The 13,120-nt window shown below is 41.5% G+C and overlaps 1 protein-coding gene across 2 annotated transcripts in view; it reads left to right on the forward strand.

Moving 5' to 3' along the window:
• The window catches only part of LOC137571261 (cytochrome P450 2K4-like), a 46,097-nt gene that overhangs the window by 1,538 nt on the left and 31,439 nt on the right, over positions 1–13,120 (forward strand). For both annotated transcript variants that reach the window (XM_068280138.1, XM_068280140.1), the window contains exons 3-6: positions 1,218–1,367; positions 4,366–4,526; positions 7,043–7,219; positions 12,487–12,628. In XM_068280138.1, the coding sequence (XP_068136239.1) occupies positions 1,218–1,367; positions 4,366–4,526; positions 7,043–7,219; positions 12,487–12,628 (630 nt within the window). The remainder of the gene's footprint in view (positions 1–1,217; positions 1,368–4,365; positions 4,527–7,042; positions 7,220–12,486; positions 12,629–13,120) is intronic.

The raw sequence follows: 13,120 nt of genomic DNA on the forward strand, positions 1-13,120 counted from the left end.
AGCCATAAATTACTTTTTTCCTATGTTGCTGTCACTTACAGTAGGTTGTAGAAATCTGACAGAAGTGACAGGTTTTGGACTAGTCCATCTCTTCACAGAGGATTCTCAGGGATTTATTTATTTTCAAAAGCACTTAGTGAATGGCAGTTGCTCTTTCCAACTGCCAAAAAACAGTGTAGCGAGCAGGGAAGCTGGCCAGCATCATTGTTTAAATCCTTTTTAGAGAATATCTTTATAGCGAATAAAAGCCTTGCTGAGAATCCCCTATGAAGAGATGGACTAGTCCAAAACCTGTCACTTCCGTCAGATTTCTGCTACCTACTGTAAGTGACTGCAACATAGGAGAAAAGTAATTTATGGCTCATTTTACTCTGGAAAAAAAAACATACAAAAAACAACATATGTCTATGTTTGCACATATTTTACATTTTACAGTTTTTCGCCATAGTGCCCCTTTAATAATAATTGTATTATGTCATAATTCTATTTAAAGAGGAGCTGTCATGAAATAAGAAGTACCTTTCTTCCAGAGTAAAATAAGCCATATTTTACTTTTCTCGTATGTTGCTGTCACTTACAGTACGTAGTAAAAATCTGACATTACCAACAGGTTTTGGGCTTGTCCATCTCTTAATGGGGGATTCTCAGCATGGACTTTATTATGTATAAAGACATTCTCTGAAAATGATTACTACAAAGATGCTGGCCAGCCTCCCTGCTCGCTGCACACTTATCTGGCAGTTGGACGGAGCAACTGCCATTCACTAAGTGCTTTTAAAAATAAAGAAAACCCTGAGAACCCCCCTATGAGAAGGTGGGCTTATCCAAAATCTGTCTGTAATGTCAGATTTCTACTAACTACTGTAAGCGACAGCAACATAGGGGAGAAGTAATTTATGGCTTAGTTTACTCTGGGAGAAATATACTTCTTATTTGTATGCGTTAATTTTCATTTTTTTTGCGACAGTTCCTCTTTAAGAAGAAACAAGTGGAGGAGAAGATTGAGAACAGGAAGGTAACTGTAAAATAAACTCTTGAATTTAACGGTCACATGATACTGTAAATATCAAAATATTTGTTTGCACTCAGACAACAAAAGTAGACAACAAAGTAGCCCACAGCTGACATCAATAGTCTAAAGTCTAAGTACAGTACGTGCCCCCTATACAAACAAGAAATACATACATATGTATTATATATTTTTTATTTTATTTTAGGCGTCTCATTTTGCAGTGGCAATAACTGGAAAGTGATGAGACGTTTCACTCTTTCTACGCTGAGAAGTTTGGGGATGGGGAGCAGAACTCTAGAAGATAAAATCATTGAAGAATGCAAGTGTCTAGTGCAAGCAATGAAAGCTTACAAAGGTCAGTAATGTGTTCTGCTTTGGGGCAGGCAGTCACACGGCATGCGGGCAGAGATGCTGTGTGTGGGGACTGACTTAGTCTTCGGGCAGGCCTCACCATGCTTTGCAGACCAGGCATCCATGGTCAGATGGACCCTTGACCCAACGCTGTGTGCCAGAGATGACATCACTTGCCTTTCAACATCCTGGTACAGTTTGGGTATCACCTTTTTGAGAAATAATTGCGGCCTGGTATCTTCCACTGCGGTGTGTGGCTTTGCTTTTGTGTTCTGCTTCTCCTCAGGTGGTCATCCCATTGCAGTGCCTTTTCATCATGTGCCTTTGTAAGGTAGTTGTCCCTACGCGGGTCTTGGTCTTTCCACGGCTCAATTTTCAGTCGCAGAGAGTACAGATGGCATTGCTCTCATCTGAGGCAGACACACTAAAAATTTCCACACTGCTGAGCCCTGGGATGATGGCACTTTGGTGATGGCCGCCGACTGAGTGTTAAGTGGGGTGCCAGAATCAGAGCCGGAGGAGGAAGATATGTCACGCTTCTGTGTGGAAGCTGAGGAAGATGAGGTGTTCTGTGTTAAATAGTCAATTACGTCCTGACAATATTGGGGGTTGATGGCACGTGCCTTCTTCTGAACAAAGTACTTTTGTCAAGGGCCGCACAAAATCACAACAGTAGGACCTCGAACAGACCTGCTGGGTGCCCTGCCTCTGGCTCTGCCACTGCCTGTTGTTTTGTCCATATTGGGGGGGATAAAATGAAAGGTATTCACTGACTTGACTAATACAATGTGCAGTCACACAGGTGCAGTGAAAAGGTTGCAGTGACTGCTGGTATAACAATGTGCAGTCACACAGGTGCAGTGAAAATGGATGCACTGTCTGCTGGTATATGGAACAGCATGCGGTCACACAGATGCAGTGAAAAGGTTGCAGTGACTGCTGGTATAACAATGTGCAGTCACACAGGTGCAGTGAAAATGGACGCACTGACTGCTGGTATATGAAACAGCGTGCGGTCACACAGATGCAGTGAAAGGTATGCAGTGACTGCTATATAAAACAGCGTGCGGTCACACAGTTGCAGTGAAAAGTATATAGTGACTGATATTACAATACAATGTGCAGCTGTCACACAGGTGCAGTTAACAGGTATGCACGGACTGGTATATAAAACAGCGTGCGGTCACACAGATGCAGTGAACAGGTATGCAGTGACTAGTATATAAAACTGCGTGCTGTCACACAGGTGCAGTGAAAGGTATACAGTGAATGGTATTACAATACAATTTGCAGCTGTCACACAGGTGCTGTTAACAGGTATGCACGGATTAGCTGCCATGTGTCTGCTGACTGTGATGTAGAGGGTTAAAGTTTAGCCCAATGATGTAGGTTAGGGGACGGGTCGAACCGCCATAAAGTTTGCGTTCAGCCGCAAAGGCGATTCCCAGTTGTTCGTGCGAATAAGTTCGCATGCAAACTGTTCGAGACATCTCTAGTGGGCAGTAAAGACAAGGAGGATGCTTCTGGTGAAGAAGGTTTGGACCGAGATATGAGTATGATAGGTAGAACTAGAAGCTACTTGTGTGGTTTGTGTCAGCAAATTAGGCAACCATTGTGTAAAATACCACAGTATTGTGTATTTATTCATCTTTAACCACTTTACTCCACAGGCTGTTTTACCCTTCCTACCAACAACAATTTTCATCTTTCAATGACCCTCTTATTCATTTGGCAATAACTTTATCACTGCTTATGACACCTAAATGATCTTGGTTTTTTTTTTACCCCAACTACAGACATTGCTGGGCCAGGTTACATGCACATGTGTGAGCTGTGTAGCTGATGACGTGCTGTGTTGCTATGCAGGGTGGGGGGGGGGAGGTTCGCTACAATGGGATAATAAGTGGTGCATGCATGATGTCACATGTTGGGCAGGGGAACAGTGTGAACAATGGGATTGGTGGAGGATCTGCATCACTGGTGGTGAGTAGAGTTGCCCGGTAGATAGCTTGTGGGTTGAGGGGCCGGGGTCACAAGCTGCTATACACACACCTGATTATCAACTGAGGCGTGTGTGTGCATAAGGCAAGTGTAGGATTTCTGGCAGTGATATTTGTTTTCAGTAATTACTTTATTTTCTGTGCCTGCGCCTGCGCAGTCCGCTCCGGCCCACATGGCGGTGATTGACAGCGTCGCTCGCACAGGCGCAGTACAGAGCGACCTGGAGGTCGCTCTGATGTCATCGCCGGGGACCGGGCCAGAGCTCCGGCGAATGGCTGAAGGCAGAGCTGCGGCAAGGGAGGTCCTGGGAGCTTGAGGCTGGAGGAAGCCCCCGGTAAGTAGTGTTTATTTTCTATAAAAATCCCTGATAACTCCTTTAAGGGGAAAAACAAGGAAACAAAAAAAATATATGATTTCTCAATTCCATTCTCTATAGTTTTGATATAAACAATGCCATTGAAGTTAAAACCCACACATTTTATTTACACGTTTGTCTTGACTATCACAACATTTAAATTATGTTCCTAGAACAAAGTATGGTGAAAATATATATTTTGGAAATAAAGGTGTATTTTTTGTTTTTCCACTATACCCTATCAATAATTGCAAGCCATTTTTTGCTAAAATAACAGTAACATACTGTCATGACATACATATTTAAAAAGCTGAGTCCCTATTGATGTATTTTTAAGTAATTATGTATTTTTTGTATATTTTTTAAGCTCCTTACACACTCCTAGGAGTTCTGGTTCACCACAAGCTTGCTGGACAATCAGTAACTATTATAATACTGAATTTTAATGTATATTTTGTATTTTAAAACAGCATCACTAGGTCTTATTTCAGCAGATATTAGTCTACAATGTCGCTCTGCAGATAGTAGGCTGGTCACCACCCTTTGCTAGCCTACATTCTACAAATTAAAGTATCGTATCTTTAGGTACCTTGAGCTGCTTGACCATACATGTCCATTAAAATAGTTCTACCATTTGTAACTCCAGGAAGACCATTTGAAAACACTATGATCCTGAATGCTGCTGTGGCCAATATTATTGTGTCTATATTGATTAGCCATCGCTTCAGCTATGATGATCCAAAACTTCAGAAGCTTTTGATAGCAGTGGATGATATATTCAGAAAGAGTGGTACCCCTATGGCATTGGTAAGTTAATTTGCAATAGTAGGTTCTAAATAACCAACAAAACCAATAAAACCTGGAGGGTATGTTATAAGTGGTCAGTTTTTAGATATTTTTTTTCTGCAACTTTACTATAACTTCTGCCACCTGTGCTGATAAACTGTGTTTTATTTGCCATGGGGTACATCCAGTAAATGGAGCAATGCTTAATGGTGCTAACTCATAATGAAGTGTCCAGGCAAGCAACCCCCAGAGGTCTTCTGCCAGACCCCTTACTTATTTACCATAAGTGTTAGGTGAAATTTACTTAACTTTAGGAGGTAAGGAGCAGGGGTGCTCGGATACCCCTTTTCACAATCCGGATTGATCCGGATACCCAGATATCCGGATCCAAATTGGATATCCAAATCCGAACTTTTTGTTATCCGAGTAAACTCGGATATCCGGATAGAAAACCTAATATCCAGCCAGATTCGGATATCCGGATAGAAAACCGAAAGTAACCTGAAAATGGCTAAAAAAATGCTTCCAAAAGTCTCTTCAAATGGTCAAAATCCCTTTCTGAGATATCTCTCTTTCTCTCTCTCTCCCCCTCTCTCCCTTCGAAAGGGATTTTTGCCATTGAAGGTGATTTTGACTTCTGCTCGGATATCTGAACTAGCTATCTGCCTGGATTTCGGATTTCAGATGGGAAATCCGAGTTTGTCGGACAGTGCTATTCGGATTCTAAAAAATATCCGAATTGCAATTCAAAGTTCGGATAGTGGAAAAAATTTCGAATTATCTGGGTAGTTCGGATAATCCAGATGAGCACCACTGGTAAGGAGGTAATCCTGACTCGGGATTACCTCTTTAGCGATAATCCCGAGTCAGGCTCAGGATGGAAATCCGCAGCTCAGAGCGGTAATCCCGTGCCTGAGTGAGTTCTATGCAGGAGCTGCTGCAGATCTCTCTGTGGTATGCATTTTTTCTTGGTTTTAGAGTGTAAAAGCTTGTGGAAAAATTGCATGGCTTTTAGACCCTAAATATGGAAATAATCATAATGCCAGAGAGGTTAATAAACCACACCACATACTGTATTCTATCTTCATGTTGATACAAGTCTTTGTAGTCCTTCACAAGCAGTTCCATCTTGATTGAAATACCGTGCTATCTTGATAGTAAAGCTGCACTATTCAAGTGTTGCTAGAAGTCTTGAATAATATTGTAATAGTGATTGTAGCTTGCATCTTTTGACATTTTGTAAGTGTCTTGCAGTGTTCTATGCTGAACTGTAATGTTCCATGCCTATTGTCTTTGAACCTATATTGCTGACCCGAATACATTTATATAACAAGCAATTTGTTTTTTCTCCAAAGTTTTCTCCTAGCTGAAATTTTCACACCTTATCAATAAAATACTTTTAAGGCCACAGCAAGCAAGAAAATACTTAAAATTAATTTTGACAGTACTTTTTCACCTACTGCTTGGTACTTTTTCCATTGAACAGTGCTGAAAAGGTATTTTAAACAGAAGATGAAAAATGATCTCCCTGGAGAAAGCTTTGGAGAAAAAGTGAATTGCATAAGGGCTGTAGGGAGTATACCTATGAATTGGCCACCGGGAGATTTGGGCGGCAGGATAAAGCCTTCTGCTGCACAAGACCCGGTGGCGTTAATTGCTATTCCCCCTCCAGGTCACCGTGGATAGTAGGGAATGATGCTGTAATTTGGCCGCTATTGTTGGCGGCCGAATTACAGTGTGTTGAAAGTAATTTGGGCACCGTCTTTTGATAGCGCACAAATTACTCAGTGAGCGTAGCTATAGCTGTAATTCCTATTACGGCCTATGGTGCCAACAGCTGCACCCAAATCTCCTGCACTCTCTTAAAGCGTAATATAACCCAGAATTTCTTCTTTGCTCTAAAAGATTATTTACAGCATATAATATACTAACACAATGTTTTTTTTTTAGTAAAACAGCATTCAAAGGTTTACATCACAGGGCTGACTCTTTCTTCTGCAGGGAGAACCCGCATCAGAACTGCTTATAATCTTATCTTGTGTACACATTCTTTACTTGATACATTTATGTAAACATTCTACTGGCTGTGCAGGACTTCAGCTGATGAGTGCTGAAGTGAAAAACAGATCAGAAATAACTGCTGGCAGCATTTACAACAGAATGACAAAAGTTATAAATAAAATGCACCAGCAGCTTTCAAAGTAAATTAACTGAACTTTGGGAAGTTATAATATCTAAATGAATATTAATACTTGTGCACAAAAGCAAATATGATAATTGTATGGGTTATAAAAAATAGGAAAACACATTTTTGTAGAAAATTTTGTCAGAGTTTTAAACCGCTTTAACAGCACTTATGTAGGGAGTGAGTGGGTGTATCAAGGTTATGTCACTGGCGGTTGGTAATCCAAATAAGATCCACAGAATATTCATTTTAGTGCATAGTGTGACAACAAGGCAATTCATTCTGTGCATTTAGATTCGGAAGATACGTCTACTTTAGCATATTCAGAGGCTGGCTTTGATGTTTCTTCCAGCTGTACAATGCATTTCCATCTCTCTTTCGGTGGCTGCCTGGAAGTCACCGAGAAATCTCTGGAAGTGCAGATGAACTCCGCTCATTTGTTAATGAAACCTTCACCAATCAGAGAAGTCAGTTGGACATAAATGATGAAAGTAACTTCATTGATGTTTTCCTGGTCAAACAGAAGGAGGTATGTCTTTATTTTCTAAGTGATCTCGTTCCCTATTTACTAATGCTGATAGGTTAGAGGTTAAAATGTATCTCCACTTAGAAATTGTCTCATAGAGCTTTCAATGGGTACAGGCTGTAAAAGCTTGGGGTCCCAGTGTGAGATTTTTCCTTGGGGCCCCTAGAACTCTCTTGATATGGAGCCTCAAAACTTACCATAGACACCTGCAGGTGTAATCGGAGTAAGAAAACAGTTTGTTATGTACTACTTCTATACAATGCACATATAGGGGTGCTTATTACCAGCATAGCACCAATGCAAAGCTAATAAGATGGATGATGGATGGCTCCTAGTGAGCCCCTCTGGTCCAGGGACCCCCGTTGCAGTCACACCCTCTGTATCCCCTATTGCTAAACCACTGTCTGTAAACCTGCTGCTAGCAAATTCGGTGTTATGATCTTAGAATCTTACTCAGTGGTGTAGCAATAGGGGATGTAGAGTTTGAGACCTCATTGAGGCCCTTGGGCCAGAAGGGCCCTCCCTCAACCATAATATTAGCTGTCTATTGGTCCTGTGCTGATAATAATCACTTCTATAGATGCTTTGAGTAGTAGCATGGGAGTAGCAATAACTCCTGTGACCCCTGCCATTGCAGGGGGGCCAGGAGGATTTGAGGGCCCCTCCTTCTCCCTCTCCCCAATCACAAGTGCAGCCTATTAGCAAAAAAACCCTCCCCGTTTGCTCACGAAAAAAGTCCTTGCCACCTCTTCCCGCCACTCAGAGTTGCAAGTAACGGGAGCGTCTGTAATTTTTTCCTGCTTCCAACACTGCTTTACAGCTGAACACTCGCTGCTGCCATTTTCCAGCTCCCAATCACGTGAACCTCATGGGGTTTGGGGACCAAGGGGGCCCAAAGCTATCATTTTTGCAGGGGGGCCCTATTAATTCTAGTTATGCCCCTGAGTAGTAGTAATCATCAACAAACTGTTCCCCATCTCCTTGCCCTTGCGGTTGTCCTTGGCAGGTATTGGGGATCTCTATCATTTGTTATATCGAGAGTGCTTGGGGAGGGGGGGGGGGGCAATGTAAATCTTGCACTGGGGCCAATGACTCCTTAGCTACTCCACTGCTCTTACTATTTCTTCCATAGATAAGAAATGAATGGGTTAGCAGAGTACTTTATGAGGTGTTGGTGGTAGGTGGTCCACACATGATGGATAAAGTTCAAAACGCTCACCACCTCAAACTAGCAATTGGGGGAGATACTGTACAGTATAAAGACTCTGTGCTAAAACTTTGGGGTGATCCTGGATGGAAATCTAAAACTCAAACAGCAGGTATCAGCTGTCGTCAAGTCTTCCTTCTTCCATCTAAGAAATATAGCGAAAATCAAACACCTTATCCCAGCTGAAGACCTACCTGCCCTGGTTCATGCATTTGTATCCTCCCGCCTAGACTACTGCAACGCCCTGTTCATCGGATCTACAGATAAGGTTCTGCGCCCCTTACAGCTAGTGCAGAATGCTGCAGCCAGACTCCTAGCCAATGCCCCCCGCAGCTCACACATCACCCCAGTACTGCAAACTCTTCACTGGTTGCCAGTAAAATGGAGAATCAATTTTAAGATCTGCCTGCTGACATTCAAGGCTCTACACCACATGGGACCCAAATACATAGCGGATCTATTGGAACTTTATGCCCCTCCACGCACCCTCTGCTCTGCCAACAAGATGAAGCTGATTATTCCCAGGATACACTTAACATTTGGTGCTCGGGCCTTTTCCTACGCAGCCCCTACTCTATGGAACTCACTTCCACAATCAGTACGAGAGGCTCCCTCTCTGGACAGCTTTCAAAAAAGGCTAAAAACTCACCTCTTTTCCCTAGCCTTTGAGACTGCATAATGCAGGGTCACAGCGCTTTGAGTCCCCAGGGAGAAAAGCGATATATAAATATTATTGTTATTGTTATTGTTATTAGCTTCTGTTCACATTTACCCTATTTATATATAGGGATAGTCAATGGGATGCAAAATAATTCTGAGTTGATGCAGAAATATGCAAATTATATGTGCAAATGAATGTGCTTGAAAATGGACCACCTTGGTGAGATTCAATAGGTCTATTTTAAGATGTATACATTTCCTTATAACATTTTCAGAATCCTTCATGAGCTTGGAATTATTTGCATCTCACTGACCATTTTTATTTAAAGAGAAACTCCAACCAAGAATTTAACTTTTTTCCCAATCAGTAGCTGATACCCTCTTTTACATGAGAAATCGATTGCTTTTCACAAACAGACCATCAGGGGGCGCTGTATGACTGATATTGTGGTGAAACCCCTCCCACAAGAAACTCTGAGGACCGAGGTACTCCTAGCAGTTTCCTGTCTGTGAACCTTTTTGCATTGTGGGAAATAGCTGTTTACAGCTGTCTCCAACAGCCAAAACAGCTAGCAGCAGCTACAAAACCTGCCCACAGTAATAATGTCACCATATAATAAATGTCAGGCTGTAAATCGGGGAGAGGAAAGATTTTACAATGAGCAAACACTGACTAGATCATTTATACATAATTATTGTAAAAATGAAGCACTTTTTTATTACATTATTTTCACTGGAGTTCCTCTTTAAGAATTTACCAGGGCATTATGTATTATTTATTTATTTTAATTACCGATGCCATTGACTCGTAGGATTTTTTCAGATTGTTAGCTAAAGTCAGTGAATTCTCTGCCCGTCAGCTGCTCCAAGCTTTGGCTAGGCACTTGTTAGCACTCAGTGCTGACAGTTCACTGGCGCCCCCTCCCGAAAGAGTAACATCTAAGCATGTCACTAAGCACCTTAGTCAGATGTGATAGTTTTCTGCCACAAGGTAACACCTCAGCATGTGAAACACTGACTCGTGTGGTCTCGTGTACAACCACTGCCATTTGTATGCATTTAAATTGCACCAAAATGGCGCTCATGGACGGCACACATGAAGCTGAGCTGCTTGACAAGCGTGCATTTCAGCTGTCTATCTGAAAGAGGCCTTACCTCTGCTAAGCCCTGTGTCCAGAAATTTTACCAGAGCAATGCCAGGACTTCAGTGGTTTCCATGTTGCACTGTCAAGCCATTTTAGTGAGGATTAATGCAGGAAGGGTGGGACTTAGGTCAGATAGGTAGTTCTCTAAATAAGTAACGTGAAGCCTATTTGTTTGACGTGCCTCATCCTGAAGGTCTTCCTAGGTTAACAAAAAGTGAACTGAGATATATTAAAAGCACTTAAAAGCATTACAAGGTACCTGCACTAGTCAGAGTTGGTCCAATTTTGCGACACTATGGCCCTTATTCAATTAACTTTTTCTCCTAAGTTTTCTATTAGGAGACACTTTTTTTAATCTTTTCTTTAAAATAACTTGTCATCAGTTCCCTGAAAAAGTAGGAAAAATAGGTGAAAAGGTAACATCACAATTATTTAAAGTATTTTCTTGCTTGCTGGTGCAGCTTAAATGCATTTAAAGAGACACTGAAGCGAAAAAAAATATATGATATAGTGAATTGGTTGTGTACTATGAATAATTACTAGAAGATTAGCAGCAAAGAAAATATTCTCATACTTTTATTTTCAGGTATATAGTGTTTTTTTCTAACATTGCATCATTCTATAATATGTGCAGATTACACAACACTCAGCATTCAAAATGAGTCTTTCAGAGCAGTCTGTGAAGTAATGACCTCTCCTCTAGCAGAGGAAAAGTAAATAGTCCAGGAACAGTTGAGATAATAAAAGTCAGATAACAGCCCTCTCCACCACTAACTTAGTCGGAGAGCTTAATGGCTTGTTTGCATAGAGATAACAACTGGAGTTTCTCAACTCTTCCTGTACTGGAAACAATTACACTGATGTATCTGATCTTAATGTTTTATTTCTTAGCTGTGCTACACATACAAATCATAATATCATCATTTTTTTTTCGCTTCAGTGTCTCTTTAATGACAAGGTGTCAAAATATCAAAATATCAGGAGAAAACTCAGGAGAAAATGTGAATTGATTAGGGGCCTACAGTCCATAGGCTATTCCCAGGGCTGTTCTTAGACCTAGTTTTAATCGACAATAGTGCTGGTCATGTTCAGGAGAACTCATGTAGAAGCATGTGATTTGATTAATGAGCTAATAGATTTGCAAAGGCCTCATTTAGTGGGATCTTATCCTGCTCTGACTAGCAAATCAGAGACTTATGCTGGGAATACACGTTTCGTTTTTGCCTTCGTTTTAGCCTTCGTTTCGTTCGGTAAACGAATCGAGTGTTGAAAACGTATGTGAAAATAGTCATAATCTCATTATAGTTTCGATTAATAGACCCCAAAAACGAACGACTAGTGATCGAACATGTTTGATATTATCTCTCTTTATCCATGTAATCGAGCCATTGGTAGGCTTGATGGCTGTTCAGATCGATTATATATTCGTTTATGCCGTCCGTCCCTGTACTACGTTTCGTTTCTTTGCAGCCTTCGATCATTGGAAAAACGAAACCATCAGAATCGAAAAAAAAAACGAAACCGTGGGTGGTGATATTAACCGTACGGTCGATTATTTCGGGATCGAAAAGGACAAAAGGCACAATCGAAACGAAGGTTTAAACGCAGGCAAAAATGAAACGTGTATTCCCAGCATTACAGTACATATCTATCACTTGACCCAAATTATCACATGCTTCTCTTTGTGTTTTCCTAGACATGACCATCACTACTCACCAATGTTTTTGTATGTTTGAATGTAATTCTCAAACTGGTAATGACACCATGGGCTTGATTCACAAAGCGGTGCTAACTGTTAGCACACTTGTGAAAAGCCCTTTATCACACCTAAACAAACTTTGCACGCGCAAATTAGCGATCACGCGCGAAGTATCGCGCGCAAAACTTTGCACACGCAAAGCCCGGTGCACGCTAATCATCTCACCGGGTGTGAGGAAAACGGCACACCCGATGCGCCTATAAAGGCACATTGTATGCGCCCTAAACGTCGCACCCATGCAACGTTTAGGGAGCATCCAATGCGCCCTTGTAGGCGCATTGGGTGCGCCGTTTTCGTCGCACCCGGTGCAACGTTTTGCGTGCACTGGGCTTTGCACGCACAAAGCTTTGCGTCTTAAATTTGGGGAAAGACGGTAGTTAGCACGCTTAAAGCCTTAAAGCGTGCTAACTAGGTTAGCACCGAATAGTGAATCAGGCCCTGTGTAAGTTATATACCATAAACTGTAAATGGCAAACACTGCATGTTATAACAATTCCAGGAGAAGCCAAACCCTGAGCTGTATTTTCATGATGCAAATTTAACATCTCTCATTGTTGAGTTGTTTGGTGCCGGGACTGAGACAACTGCTTCAACACTCCAGTGGGGACTTCTGCTGCTGATGAAATACCCTGAAATCCAGAGTAAGTGAATCATTTTGTGCAATTTTCCCAAAACACTTGATTAGGGCTTTGTTTAGGGTCCTTTTACACTTAATGCGTTGGTATGCATTAGTGTGCGTTGGTACGCGTTTTTCCATATCAGTGCATTGTGAAAACGCTTTCAGAGAAAACGCGTATAGTGGGAACTGAGCAATAGGGAAACATGAGCATTACTTTGAAAATCAGTTTTCTTTCAATTATAACTAAGAGCAACTGATTAAGTGTAAAAGTGCCCATATACTCTCCCCACTTTTTATTCCACTTCAATGTATACTTAGTAATTATGAGTGTGACCGGATTACAGTATGGAACCTTGGACACATGATGCCTAATGCTACGTACACACTTGCGATAACGATTGTTCGCTAGGAACGATGATTGAAAGATGAACGATACGGCAACGATAGGAATGCAACGATGGGATGCAACGATCATCATACACATTTTAACGATCATTCTCGCAGAAAAGAACGA

The sequence above is a fragment of the Hyperolius riggenbachi genome, chromosome 4 (assembly GCF_040937935.1).
Source record: "Hyperolius riggenbachi isolate aHypRig1 chromosome 4, aHypRig1.pri, whole genome shotgun sequence".
Taxonomy (NCBI): Eukaryota; Metazoa; Chordata; class Amphibia; order Anura; family Hyperoliidae; genus Hyperolius; species Hyperolius riggenbachi.